At 30.7% G+C, this 13,944-nt stretch overlaps 1 protein-coding gene across 1 annotated transcript; it reads left to right on the top strand.

Annotated features, from left to right (window-relative positions):
• The first annotated feature begins 9,732 nt into the window (after positions 1-9,732).
• LOC8274806 (uncharacterized protein sll0103) lies at positions 9,733-11,910 on the top strand. The gene is made up of 4 exons (XM_002524113.4): positions 9,733-9,892; positions 9,988-10,541; positions 10,678-11,018; positions 11,093-11,910. The coding sequence occupies exons 1-4, from the start codon at positions 9,847-9,849 to the stop codon at positions 11,694-11,696; spliced, it is 1,545 nt and encodes a 514-aa protein (XP_002524159.1). The 5' UTR covers positions 9,733-9,846; the 3' UTR covers positions 11,697-11,910.
• Positions 11,911-13,944: the final 2,034 nt, after the last annotated feature.

Here is a 13,944-nt window from a genome sequence, read left to right as displayed (position 1 = left end):
TGAGTGCATATTAACATACCTTTTGTCGAAGCTTTATTGTAGATACCTAAGTATGCTAAGTTCTTAAAGGAACTCCTCTTTAGTAAGAGGAAACTAGAGGAAGTGTCAATAGTGCAACTCTTGTAAAAGGGCTCAACAATCATTTAGAGGTGATTACCCAAGAAATTGAAAGACCGAGGAAGTTTCACTATTTCTTGTTTTATTGGTGATCTAAATGTTAGTAGTGCATTGGCTGATTTAGGGGTATCATTGAGGATCTGCTAGTTAAGGTTCAATATTTTTTTTTCTATGGATTTTATGACTATGAATATGGATGAAACTCTCGATGTTTTTCATATTTTAGGAAGACTCTTTCTTGCTACAGCTAGGGCCATCATTGATGTTCATGATGGTAAGCTTACTCTTAAGGTAGGAGAAGAACAAGTAACCTTTCAGATTTCTAATGCTATGAAACATCCACTTGTGCTTGATGACATGAATTTTAGTAATGATAAGATTGAGCATGAAACTGTGAATTTAATTTCATTTATTGTTGCTAAAGATCCTTTTGAGTTGTGTCTTATACAGGAATAGGAAAAATATGAGATGGAAGAAGCTTTAGAGAAATTAGCCTATGTTAATGCAGCAAAACCAATAGAAAAAGGGCATTTGAGTCTATTGAGATGTAAAAAGAAGAGAGGATGAAATCATCCATTAAGAACCCGCCTACTTTAGAGTTTAAGTAGCTCGCAGCTTATTTGGAATATATGTTCTAATGGAAGGATCCAAGCTACCAGTAATAATTAGTTTTGAGTTACTAGAGAACCAAAAAGTTAGGCTATTGGAGGTGTTGAGGAGGCAAAAAATGGCAATAGCATGAAACATTGCATATATCAAAGGAATTAGCCCTTCCTTTTACACACACAATATCCTTATGGAAGAAGAGTTCAAGATTGTGATGTAGTCTCAAAGGCATCTAAATCCTAACATGAAAGAAGTAGTTAAGAAGGAAGTGATCAAGCTTCTTGATGCAAGGATAATTTATCCCATTCAGATAATTCTTAGGTAACCCTAGTATAAGTAATGCCTAAGAAAGGAGGAATGATGGTTGTGATAAATGAAAATAATGAGCTTATCCCAACAAGGATAGTAACAGGATGGAGAGTGAGCATTGACTATAGAAAATTAAATGATGCCACTAGAAAGGATCATTTCTCATTGCCCTTTATTGATCAGATGTTAGAAAGATTGTCAGGGCATATGTATTATTGCTTCTTAGATGGTATGTTAGGGTATTTTCAGATTCTAATAGCCCTTGAGGATCAAGAAAACACCACCTTCACATGCCCCTATGAGACCTTTGCCTATAGAAGAATGTCATTTGGTTTGTGTAATGCACCAGCCACTATTCAGAGGTGCATGATGGTTATCTTTGATAATTTGATAAAGGATATTATGAAGGTTTTCATGGATGATTTTTCTATTCATGGGGACTCATTTGAGTAATGTTTGGAGCATTTGAAGAGGTTATTGATTAGATGTGACGAGACCAATCGATTTTTAAATTAGAAGAAGTGCCATTTTATAGTACAAGAGGGCATTATCTTAGGCCATAAGATTTTGGGTAAAGGAATTGAGGTGGATAGAGAAAAGATTAAAAATATTGAGAAATTGCCACCTCCTTCATTTATTAAAGCTATTAGGAGTTTTCTTAGACATGCAAGGTTTTACTGTAGATTTATTAAGATTTCTTTAAAATAGCTAGACCCTTTACTAGACTTTTGGACAAGGATGTCGACTTTGTGCTTGATGAGTGTATGGTAGTCTTATCCTCTCTAAAAGCCAAGCTTATTGATGCCTCAATTATGGTAGAACTAGATTGGAGTCTACCCTTTTAGTGCGAGTGACTTTGCAGTTGGAGCCATTCTTGGTCAAAAAAAGGAAAAGCACTTTCATCCCATCTATTATATAAGTGAGATGATGATTGAAGCGCAAGCAAACTACACTACTATTGAAAAGAAATTGCTTGCAGTTACTTTTGCTTTCGACAAGTTTCAATCATACCTGGTCTTGTCACAAGTGATTGTGTATACTAACTATTCGATATTGAGGTATTTATTCTCTAAGACTGATGCAAAGCCAAGATTGATAAGATGGGTTTTGCTTTTGTAGGAATTTAACTTGGAAATACAAGATAAGAGAGGAGTGAAAAATCTAGTAGCTGACCATTTGTTGCACCTCGAAAACCCTCATTTGGAAAAACTACATGAAAAAAACATCAATGATCATTTTCTGGATGAGCAGTTGTATGCCATGGTAAGTTTGGTAAGTGATTCGGATTTTACAATTCCATAGTATGCTGATAATATGAATTATCTTGTTGCAAGAGAACTACCAAAAGATTATACTTATTAACAAAAGAAGAAATTCTTTACTGATTTGAAATATTACTTTTGGAAACATCCTTTTCTGTTTAAAATTTATGGTGATAGGATAATCAAGAGGTGTATGGCATGGCCAAAAACCATAAGCATTCTTGGTCATTGTCATAGTGGACTAGCTAGAGGATATTATAGAGCAAGTAGAACAGCTTAGAAAGTGCTAGAATTAGGATTTTATTGGCCAACTCTATTCAAAGAAAGTCGACCCCCTTAAATTTGAGCCCATTAGTCTTTTAGTTAATCAGAAATAAGCTTATAGTTGTATTCTAGTTATCTTTCTTTTTCTTTTTCTTTAAGGATTAATAGTTTAATTTTCATAGTTGACTAGAAATCCTAATGATAGTCTAATAACTTTTTCTACTTTAATGAGGATAAGAACTTTCGAGATTTGCTCTATAAACAGAACCCTCTCCACACTCATTGGTTTTATATTCTTTCTACTTTTGCTATAGCCATGAGTTTTAAGGAAACTCATGTATATGATGTCACTTCCTTACCATCACCATCACCATCACCATCACCACCTAGAGCTAGGCACAGGTCGAAATCACTATCACAACGTCCCAAAAGATCACCTACACCTCTTACTTATCACTTTATTACTTGATATAATCGATGCACTTTGTCGTGTGCGGCTAGCGCGCATCATTTATTTATATTTATGTTAATGGTATTTTATATTACAATGATTAGTCCATGAGCATATTTAACTTTAATTCTATTTAAATTGATCTGTTTAATCTAGACACAAATGATAACCTTAAGTACATTTCTTGTGCACATATTATAACTCTTGAAGAAGGGAAAATGGAGAGAATGAGAAAAAATGAGAAAAAAAAAGAGAGAAAAAGGAGAAAGGAGATAATATTTGATACACATGATTGAATTCAAGGTAAGTATAATTAATTATTCAACATATTGGGAGAAAAGCAAGAAGTCCAAGTTAATCCCTCATTGCATTAATTACAATCATGAGCAAGGACCCGATAAAAGAGATTAAAGATTGGTGCTCTAATGATGAAACATGCAAGGCTCATTATATTTGACTCTAAAGGAATATTTAGACAGAGATGGAAAATTCCATATCAAAGAAAGAAAAGATTATGTTTGAAGGTGTTGAAAGGAGTTCAAATCTCATGAACAATAAGTTTACAAGTCAATCTGAATCATTTTAAATGATATATTTGAAGAAAAAGGAAAGAAAAACAATGATAAATGGAGAAAAATAGAAAAAATAGAAAAAAATAAAAGAAACAAAATGTGTTTTGTTGATTAAATAACCTTAATAAACTAGTCATGCAAAAGTTAAATGAGAAAAGAAATATTCAACTAGAAAATTAAAAAAGACTAGTTGATAACAAGAGTACTATTATATAAAATAAAAAATATACCCATTTGTACCCTTATTAAATGAATGAAGTTCGATTAGAGATTTTATTAAAGGTGCACATAAGTTTTCATTGCTTGTGCATTGCTAGAAGGAAGAAAAATAAAACAAAAAGCAGAATCTATAAGATCTAATAGAAATAAGATTATTTCCTAGAATTTTAATAAGTTTGCACACCATTTTAGCACTCAAGTCTCCATCAGTTGATATCACACTCAATGAGTTATGCAGACCAGAGCCTTCCAATTTTAATACAAGAAATCTTGTCTCAAGGAAAGTCTTGAGAATCAATAGAATCATCTATAAGCTTGAAAAAAGGATTACAAGTATTTCAATTCACCCTTCTCATGCAACCAAATCTCAAAAATGAAAAAGGAAGGAAAAGAAGAAAAAAAAAGCCTACTAAGTTGTAAACCTAAAAAAGCGGCTTAGGAAAATATTAAGCGAAAACAAAGAAAAAAAGAGAAAAGACCAAATAGAAAATTTTGCTAAGTTCAAAACTCGAAATGGCGGCTTAGGTAAGAAATTAAGAAAAGAAAAAGCATACTAAGTTGGAAACCTAAAAAGGTGATTTAAGCAAAAGCAATGCATAAGAAATGAAAAGATTTGGTGCTATCTACATGAGATTGAGGGAAGGCATAACTATTATTGCACAAGCTTCAGTACAACCCAAAGTAAAATTACTCAATCCTTGCATGCTCGGGTTATCTCTAGATCTATGCTTCCTATCGTCACTATTACTTTTAGATTTCTGATATGCATCAATTACGGTATTATCATCTCATTCTCTTTCTCTGAACCATTAGAACTCCATGCCTTATAACCGAAGAGTAGACGACTGACTTGTCAAAGCATCAATCTTCTACTATTAAGCATTAGAGTGCCTTTGTCCAAACTAAAAAATGAATTTTACGAATGCATTACATACCATACATAGCATGCATTTCACATATCTTTGCTTGATGTGGTCTCTATATACTTATATATATATCACTAACTTGTAACAGGAAAATGAAAAGAAGTTCAAAAGACAGAAAATGCTCGATCTACATATAAGTTTACTTCCTAAAGTAGAGTATTGCCAACTTACTTCTTGAAGCGGAGATTTATCAGTTTACTTCTCGAAGTGAAAGATTATCACTTTACACCCCGAAGTAGAATATCATCAAATTACTTCCTAAAATAGAAAACTCCAAAGTGGAGACTTTATTTACTTCCCGAAGTGGAAGCTCACAAGTTTATCGAGAATCTGCATATATCCAGAGCGGAATACAATCAATTTAAATTTCGAAGCAAAAGATCTCAAACTGGAAAACCAATTTACTTCTCGAAGCAAAAGATCCTGAAGTGGAAAACCAATTTACTTCTCGAAGCCGAAGACCCCAAAGCGGAAAGCAATAAAAAAAGCTCCAGACAATCATCAGCGAAATAGCCCATTATCTAGAATTTTGAGGAAACGAGTGAAATCCCTAAATCAACAACAATCCAAATAGAAAATTTTGCATTTATTTTGAAGGAAAGTCTTCAAAGCATACTAGATTAGTTTTAGAAAAACTAGAAGCCAAATGGAAGTCTTCAAAATATCACAATCATTATGAAAGGGAGTTTCCACAACAAGACATATCCTTTTGACATACCCTTTAATATTTATGCTTTGTCTCGATTTATTTAAAGTTCATTTGCATAAATCTCGTCAAACCGATGACAAACTGTGAGCACCGAATTTTTAAATTTAGATATTAAGGAAATTACGGAAAATCTGATGATGAAAATTGTGGTTCCTCCCGAGTCTCACGAAGGTCTAGAAGGTTAAAGTCTTGGTTAGGGTTGCGCTTGATCGAGTGAAAAAGGTTATTTTTAATTATATTTTCCAAAACTTGAGGGTCAAAATTGATTAAAAAGTCAAATTGGGTCAAAATTGGTTGAACGATTAAAGTTAGAGATTAAAACAAAATAATTTCAACTCTTGCGAGCCTGTATAGCCAATCAGCTCTACAGAGCCGGTTAGCTGTAAAACATATTTTTATGGGTAATTTTTTAGATTTGTTTGGGATTTTAAACACCCGTATTTATCAGGTTTGATTTTTGAAAGAAAATTTCTTAATTTTATTGATATTATCTAAGCTTTTAATATTTTTAATTGTATCGATAATTAGATGAGAATTATTGGACATTATCTTAATATTTAAGGAGAAACCATGTATTTATTGCTTGAGAATCAAATTTGATAAGCTAATAATTATCTTTAATTATTTTAATTATTGATAATTAACCTGGCCTTTATCCTAGCTCATAGGGTTTCCTAAGGAGGCTAGCAATTTTTGGTAAGTCTATAGGCAAAAGAAATTGAACATACTGAGTTTTTCAAAACACTCAAATATCGCAAATCCATATCTAGTCTTTGAATTGACCACTCCTCCTGAGATTTATAAGCCTGCACAAAAGGGTTCCTCTATCATCAATCATCTCATCTTAACTTTGCTTTGCTTATTATCTGTTACTCCCTTTTTCTTTGATTTGATCCTTTTAATATTTGTTCATATCTTTAGATTTGATATATTAATTTAGGCTTTAGATCTGCTAGTATTCACGTGTTTAGGTAATTAATCAATAATTAGGTTTTTACAATGATGAATTTATGCATGCTTAAGATAATTGATCAATCAGTAGGTTTTACCATGGTTAAGTATGATGTTTCATGAATTAGTATTTTTAATTTTGGTTATCTGTCTCAATGAATCTGTCACTCTCATATGTCTTGGATGAGTTTCCTTATTTGATTCACTATATGTCATATCTGCCTAGTTTCACAGTTTGGAATTAATAATCAATATGTTTAGGGGGTCGATTTCTTTGTATTTCTTTCTTATATGATGATTAATTAATTGGTATAATAATCGATTGAATTTCATCATTGTTTCTGCTTGGCTTTAATTATTGCATGTTTGCCTATGTTACTGTGAGATCTCACATGCTAGGGTTTTCTTATGTTTCATTTTTGCTTTATTTTATTTGATTTTAACATTTTGCTAATAATTTTTGTGTTATTTATGCATATTTTATGTTTCTAGAGCTCAATAAAACATTAAAATCAGACAAAACTTCGAGATTTGGACTGCAGAGCTACCCGGAGCCTTACAGAGTTGATCGGCTCTACTATTCACCCCTGAATCACTCGATTTTGTCTCTTCTTTATATTTTTAGTCCGTTTTGCTTATTTTTTGGCAGTAGTTGTAGGATGGTTGTAACGTTTATTCCTTTTGCTTTTTCTTGCTTTCTTTTCTACTTTTCTTGTACTGTATGATAATTAGTGAAAAATATGTGATTGTTGATGTGATTACTAATTAAAATGAACTCACATAGACTATAGGTTTAAAATTTAGCTTTTGCATGTAATCAATATTCCGCTAGGTTAAAAAGATGGTAAATTAGACCAAGTTAATAAATTAGACTAGATTTAAGTGGACTTTGTCATGTTTAATAAAACTTGTCCCATCTAGACTAGGTGCTAAAATATGCTCCTTGCATGCAAAAAGTAGTCCAATTAGGTTAAAGGATGGTAAGTTTAAACTTAGATAATAAAATTGGGCTAAAACTAGGCGGACCTTTGCCATATTGTACTGCTTATGTGAAGAGATAATATGCTACATTTATAAAGAATAAATTATTAATTAATAAAATTAAAGGTAGGAATAAACGATTATGGAAGTTGGTTTATGATTTCATCTCTGGATGTGGCGATACTTCCTTAAGGAATTCAGTTGTGCCACAAATAGAAAAAGTGTCTTGATAATTTCTCAGGTGGTGACTCTCTTCTCCATGCCAGTCTTAGTGATTGGTTAGCGTGTCCCTGATTAGATTGAAAAATCTCACAGTGTTATTGTTGCTAAAGACACTTGGGTACGCGCCCAAACCCGCCACCCACACATTAAAATTGATTTTTGCTTAGAAATTTGACAAAGGGATTCTAGTATAATAAATAAATTATAAGGAGACATTTGTAGATTACATTAAAAATCAGGGGCAAATAGTATGGAACTAAACATAGTTAACAATTGTTTAACAAAAATTCTGACAGAAAGGGTTATTAGTATAAAATTATAAAATAAAAAAATAAAAAAATATAATTTTTAAATGGTAAAAGATAACTAGTAGAATATAAAAAAATACAAAAGGCAAATATTAATTATCTTTTTATTTTTTCATAGAAAGATAAATATTATGTGTATTGTAATTACTCTTTAGTGTTAAAAGTAGATTTAGAATTTTTAAATTTAACAATTTAATTTATTTTAATTTTTATAAACAAATCTTTTCAAATATATTTTTCAAGAAAAGTATGAATTATTGTTTCATATAGAGATTGAAAAAGTGCATTTTTAATTTTAGTTTACTTTTTCAGTGTTAATTACTTTTGTAGAAAAAGATAAATTGATATTTCTTAAAAACAATTTAGAACACAGTTTATAATAAATAAAAAATATTAATATTATTAAATCTAGAAAATTCTAAATCTATTATTTTAAAATATAATATTAAATCTTAAAAGACATTCTACCATTATCTACTTTTCACCAAAGTAATTTTAACATTGAAAAATAAAATAAAATAAAAATTGAGATTGCTTTTCAAACCTCAACGTGAAACACACCCATTGTCATGTTCAGCGAAGTCTTCGATCTCCACGAGTGAATACGCCATTTCAGTACTTCTATTTGTCATTGAACTTTAAATCACTCAGTTTGACATTTTATAACTGTTGTAATCCAAAACTTAATAAATATAGCTTATTTTAACTTTCTTCTATTATATCTTTCGTCAAAAGTGTATAAATGCAATTAAAAATAAATAATATTAACTATTAAAAAATAAAGAAATATTTATAATTATTTATATAATAAAATTTAGATATTATAAAAATTAATTTACAATTTCTACATTCAACTCTATCGTCTGATTAATATTGCTACCGTCCTCATCACTGAGGAGCAACAATAACAATAACGCCACCACCCTAATAGTAACAATTTCATTAACAATAAATACAAATTGATAAGAGAAAAAGAAAAAAAATTCGCTTTTAAGAAATCGATTGTAACTACTACCATAGAAGCCACAATGTGTCCACCATCAGCTTCACCTATTTTCTAAAACAAATTAAAAAGAAAAAGATGATATAACAAATTGGGCTCCCATAATTTTAACTAAAAAGTAAATAAGGTAAAATTAAAAATATTTAAAAATACATATTTTTGTATAAAAAAATACTACATATTTAACACTTTTTAAATATATATTATATTTTTATATTTTTAATTTTATTTATATTTAACTTAAACTATTTTTAAAGTATAATTTTATAAGTAATATAGCATTTAATAATATATTTATTAAAATATTATATAAAAATATTATTTTTAATTGTGATTAAAGCTAAAGTAAATATGGGTTCTAGTAATTTATTATAATTATAAAATATTTAGCCGAATGCTAAATATTCAAAGATATTTAATTATTTTAAATTTATTTTTATTAATATAAAAAATAAAGAAAACGTAGTGTATATTTAGAAAGAATTAAAAAAAAATGAACAGTATTTATTCAATATCAAGAGATATCTATTTGATATATATATATATATATATATATATATATATATATTATGAAATAAAATAAGGAAATTAGAAAATGTCCTAATGTCCTAATGTCCTAATAATCATAGAGGGATACAAGCAAATGAATTAATGGAGAAAAAGGCCAAAAATAATACATAATATCTACCACTATCTCACACTTAATGCTACTTTCAACGGAAGGACAATGATGTAATAAGAAGAAGAAAACAAAACCGAGGTGGTTGGATAAGGAAAATCTGTAACAAGTATGAGCTGATCATATTGATGACTTCAACATTGACTTCAGGGAACAAACACAATCTGGCCACCTTATATATTGGAGGTGTTCTTTTATGGAAGCCTGTGAGGAATTAAAAACTGAGAAACTTCATAGTTATAGTGTTCCTAAGTTTTGTTGGCAAAAATGACCTTCAACGATGATGAGATGCTTGTTTCCCCTACAGACTCAGGTTTCAATTATGTTTTGTTTCGCCCTTACTGATAATAATTAACATTTTTACCATTTCATTCATTTTTAATTAGCTAATTAATTGCATATTTTCAGGGTCAAGACCAACACCGATTGTACCAGGAAGAGTACAGCTTATAAGCATAAACAATAACACGGTACCACTTGAAGAAACCAAACTCAAGGTGATGTTGGAGCTCACTGGTGGTGATTCCAGCAATGACAGACCTGGATTGGACCTCGTGGCGGTGTTAGATGTCAGTGGAAGCATGGAAGGAGAGAAGATATCAAAAGTCAAAACTGCCATGCTATTTATGATCAAGAAACTTAGTTCCATTGATCGTCTGTCAATTGTCACATTCTCTGGAGATGCTAGAAGGTTGTGCCCGTTGCGCCAGATATCTGAAACTTCTCAAAGGGAGCTTGAAAATCTGATCAACGGTCTAAAGGCTGAAGGTGCAACTAACATCACTGCAGGCCTTAAAACTGGCTTAAATGTGCTCAACGACCGTAGATTAAGCGGCGGCCGTGTGGTTGGCATCATGCTTATGTCCGATGGGGAGCAGAATGCCGGTGGTGATGCTGCCCAGGTTCCAGTCGGCAATGTGCCCGTACATACATTCGGTTTTGGCATAAATCACGAACCGAGGGTATGTTAAAATATTTGTTAATTATGAGACCTCTTTTAGACCAAAAAATGGACAAATTCCTTTTTCTTTTTTAGAAATTACATATATATTAAGCAAAATTGTATGACTTTCTAATAATTAGCTTATGTTTTAATAGGTACTCAAGGCTATCGCACAAAATAGTGTGGGAGGAACATTCTCAGATGTTCAAAACACGGACAACTTAAGTAAAGCTTTTTCCCAGTGTTTGGCTGGGCTTCTCACAGTGGTTGTTCAAGACCTGAAGCTGACGGTGACACGAATCGAAGATGAATCGACAATAGAGCAGGTATCTGCCGGAAGCTATCCACAATCCAAGGACGATGATGCTGGCTCTATAACTATTATGTTTGGCGATCTCTACAGCAAAGAGGTGCGCAAGGTCATAGTAGACCTTCTTCTTCTTGCTGTTGATAAGGAGCGGGGTGCAGATGTTCTCGAAATCACTTACTCATACAGGTATTAACAAAACCCAAACAGCATTTTATACTAAATCATGTACAATCTCGCATGAATTTTCTGTGCATGTACAGCACTGGGGGAAAGCTGTTTGAAGCCCCTCCTGCGACCATTACTGTAAGCCGCACCGGGACATCACTAGATCAGGAAGAGAGGCCAGAGGTGTTAACTGAGGAAACCCGTCTCCGGACTGCAAGAATGATAAAAGAAGCAAGAGTCATGGCTGATGACAGTAAACTAGATGATGCTCGAGACAAGCTGGTTGAAGCACAGAACTCATTGGAGGATGTCGTTGATGAGTCTAACCCATTAGTTGAGATGCTAAGATCGGAACTGCAACAACTTCTGAAATTGATGAAATCACAAGAAATCTATGAAAAACAAGGGCGTCCCTTTGCACTCTCCTCCGAGACGTCCCATGATCGCCAGCGTTTTGCATCAAGAGGTGATGTGGAAAGCCTGCGGTTATTTGCCACTCCCCGTATGGACAAATACCTTGAGCAAGCCAAGTCATTTGACGAGGATCCCAGCAAGCCGCTGCCCTCAGTGGATGAGGATGTGAAGGAAGAAATCGCTGCCAATCCCCTTGCTCCCATCGTTGGACCTCTTACCTTCTATATTCAGGCAGCCATCCAGTCCCTCCAAGCCATTGAAAAAATTATCAGCAGAGGCCTTTGATTCCATTTGGTCATCTCTCTAAATTACATTATGCTTTTGCATTTGAATTGGTCATCTCTAAACTATCACGTGGTTTGATGTTAGACCACTGTCTATGCTATCCTAGCCAGGCCCCAGTGGAATTGTGTAAGGTTTTTGTCTATTTTTGCATAATTAGCCTTTGCGTGCCAATCGATTAATGATAAATAAATTATCCTTTTGGAAGCTCAAAAAATTGTAATGGAAAGAAATTTTATTTATAGATAATTATAAAAATAATGTTTGAACTTATTAAAATTTGACAATAAGTGTTTCAAAATCTTCCTCTAAATACAAAACCTGTAAGAGTTATTTTCGAACAATTCTTAATTATTCTAAATAAAATAAATAACTATTAATGCTTCATAATAATAAAAAAAACTAATTAGTTTCTCTTTTTAGCCCTTGTAATTTCCGGTTATACTTGTGAAATTAGTAGTCTATGTGTTTAAATTCTGGGTCTTGACAACAACAGTGCTATTAAAAGTCATTTGTTAGTATTCAATTCTATATTGTTTCTTTTTGGCTAATGATATCAGAAATTGGACAATATAACCAAAATGAGGTAATAAGGATATATTTGCTACATATTATATATATAAACTATACTATTGAAGTTCTTAAATATATACATAACGTGAACCTATCAAGTAGTAAAATATCGCCTTCAACTTTATTATTTCTATTTTACTTTCTCTCACAAATGAAATAAATTTTTTAATGGATTTCAATCAAATATTGCATTAATGGAGTTCATCATATTTTTAGTTTAAGACATAAAAATCTCTATCAAATTTTCAGTTTAAAGACATGAATGTCCATAATAAATTTTCAGTTTATAGATTTGAAGGTCTCTATTAAATATTTATCAAATTTTCAATTTCGAGACATATGATGATTCTCTTCAAATTTATGCAATTAAAGCCTTGCTTAGATCTTTTTCCAATAACATTTTAGTTTAGGGATAATTATAAAAATATTTTTTGAATTTGTTAAGATTTAATAATTTTTAAGACTTACTATGTAATGAATGAATTTACTACATGTTTGCGATTGAGTATATATTAAGTCAACAATAGGTTACAATTTCGTATGTAAAATTAAGAATTATTAAAATTTGACTGTATGAAACCAGTTATTATATATAAATAAAAAATATAATATAGATAAATCAAATCCTATTATATTTTCATAGTAAAGATTATAGTCAAGTAGAAGTATTAATAATTAACAGTAAAGTCAAGATTATCATTCTTAATAATAATTGATTTTATTTTAGATGTTTTAGTTATAGGCTGAAGAATACAAGGTGTTGCTCAAAGTTAGATAAAATAATTTTTTAGAAAAATTGATGAAAATATAGTGAAAATAATGTAATGATGGTGGTAGTAAGAGTGGTTTATCACTCTATTAAAAGTAAATATTTTTAAATATTTTCTTGTCATATTATTCTTTTTAATCTACTAAATTTTTAATATGTGTTTTAACCTGTAATTGATATTGACTTGCTATGCACACTCAATTGTAAGATATTTATTAAATTCATGTACTAAATTGTAACTTTTAAGAGTTTAAACCCTTAATTGTTGAATTTTAATAAGTTCATATACCATTTTTATAATTATTTAGTTTTTTTTATATAGATGAGCAGTTTCATATATTTAGATATTATTAATTTCTAATTTCACATGTTAAGTTATGAATTTTGAAAAGTTGAAGCACTTGATTGTCAAATTTAACAAATTAGACACCGTTTTTGTACTTATTCATTAATGACATGTTGGTTCCTTCAAATCAAACGAATTATACATCAAATAAATGAAATGCTTATATATAATTGTTTAAAACTTTTGTTTGTGATTTTGTAGGCTCATTCCTCAAAAGAAGTTTTGACAGTATGCTAGTCCATCAAATTAATAACCTCTTTTCAAATCCTTTCACTATAAGAGAATAAAAAAATAGACATTTTTCTATATTCATGTTTGTTTCTAAATTTAAATAAAAGAATAATAAATATGAAATTATTCATAAATATTAATGATATGTCTAATACAAAGAAAGATTAAGTTATATGGATGGTCATTAAATTTTACATTTCATAATAAAAATGTACCAAATGTTTTATTTATAACTAAATGGTTACTTAACTTTAATTTTAATAACACCGATCAATTTTTTAGCATATTTAAAGGATAAATTACACAGATGGTCACAAAACTTTACACTTTGT

This window comes from Ricinus communis, chromosome 2 (assembly GCF_019578655.1).
Source record: "Ricinus communis isolate WT05 ecotype wild-type chromosome 2, ASM1957865v1, whole genome shotgun sequence".
Classification (NCBI taxonomy): domain Eukaryota; kingdom Viridiplantae; phylum Streptophyta; class Magnoliopsida; order Malpighiales; family Euphorbiaceae; genus Ricinus; species Ricinus communis.
This window is presented reverse-complemented; position numbering and strand designations above follow the sequence as displayed.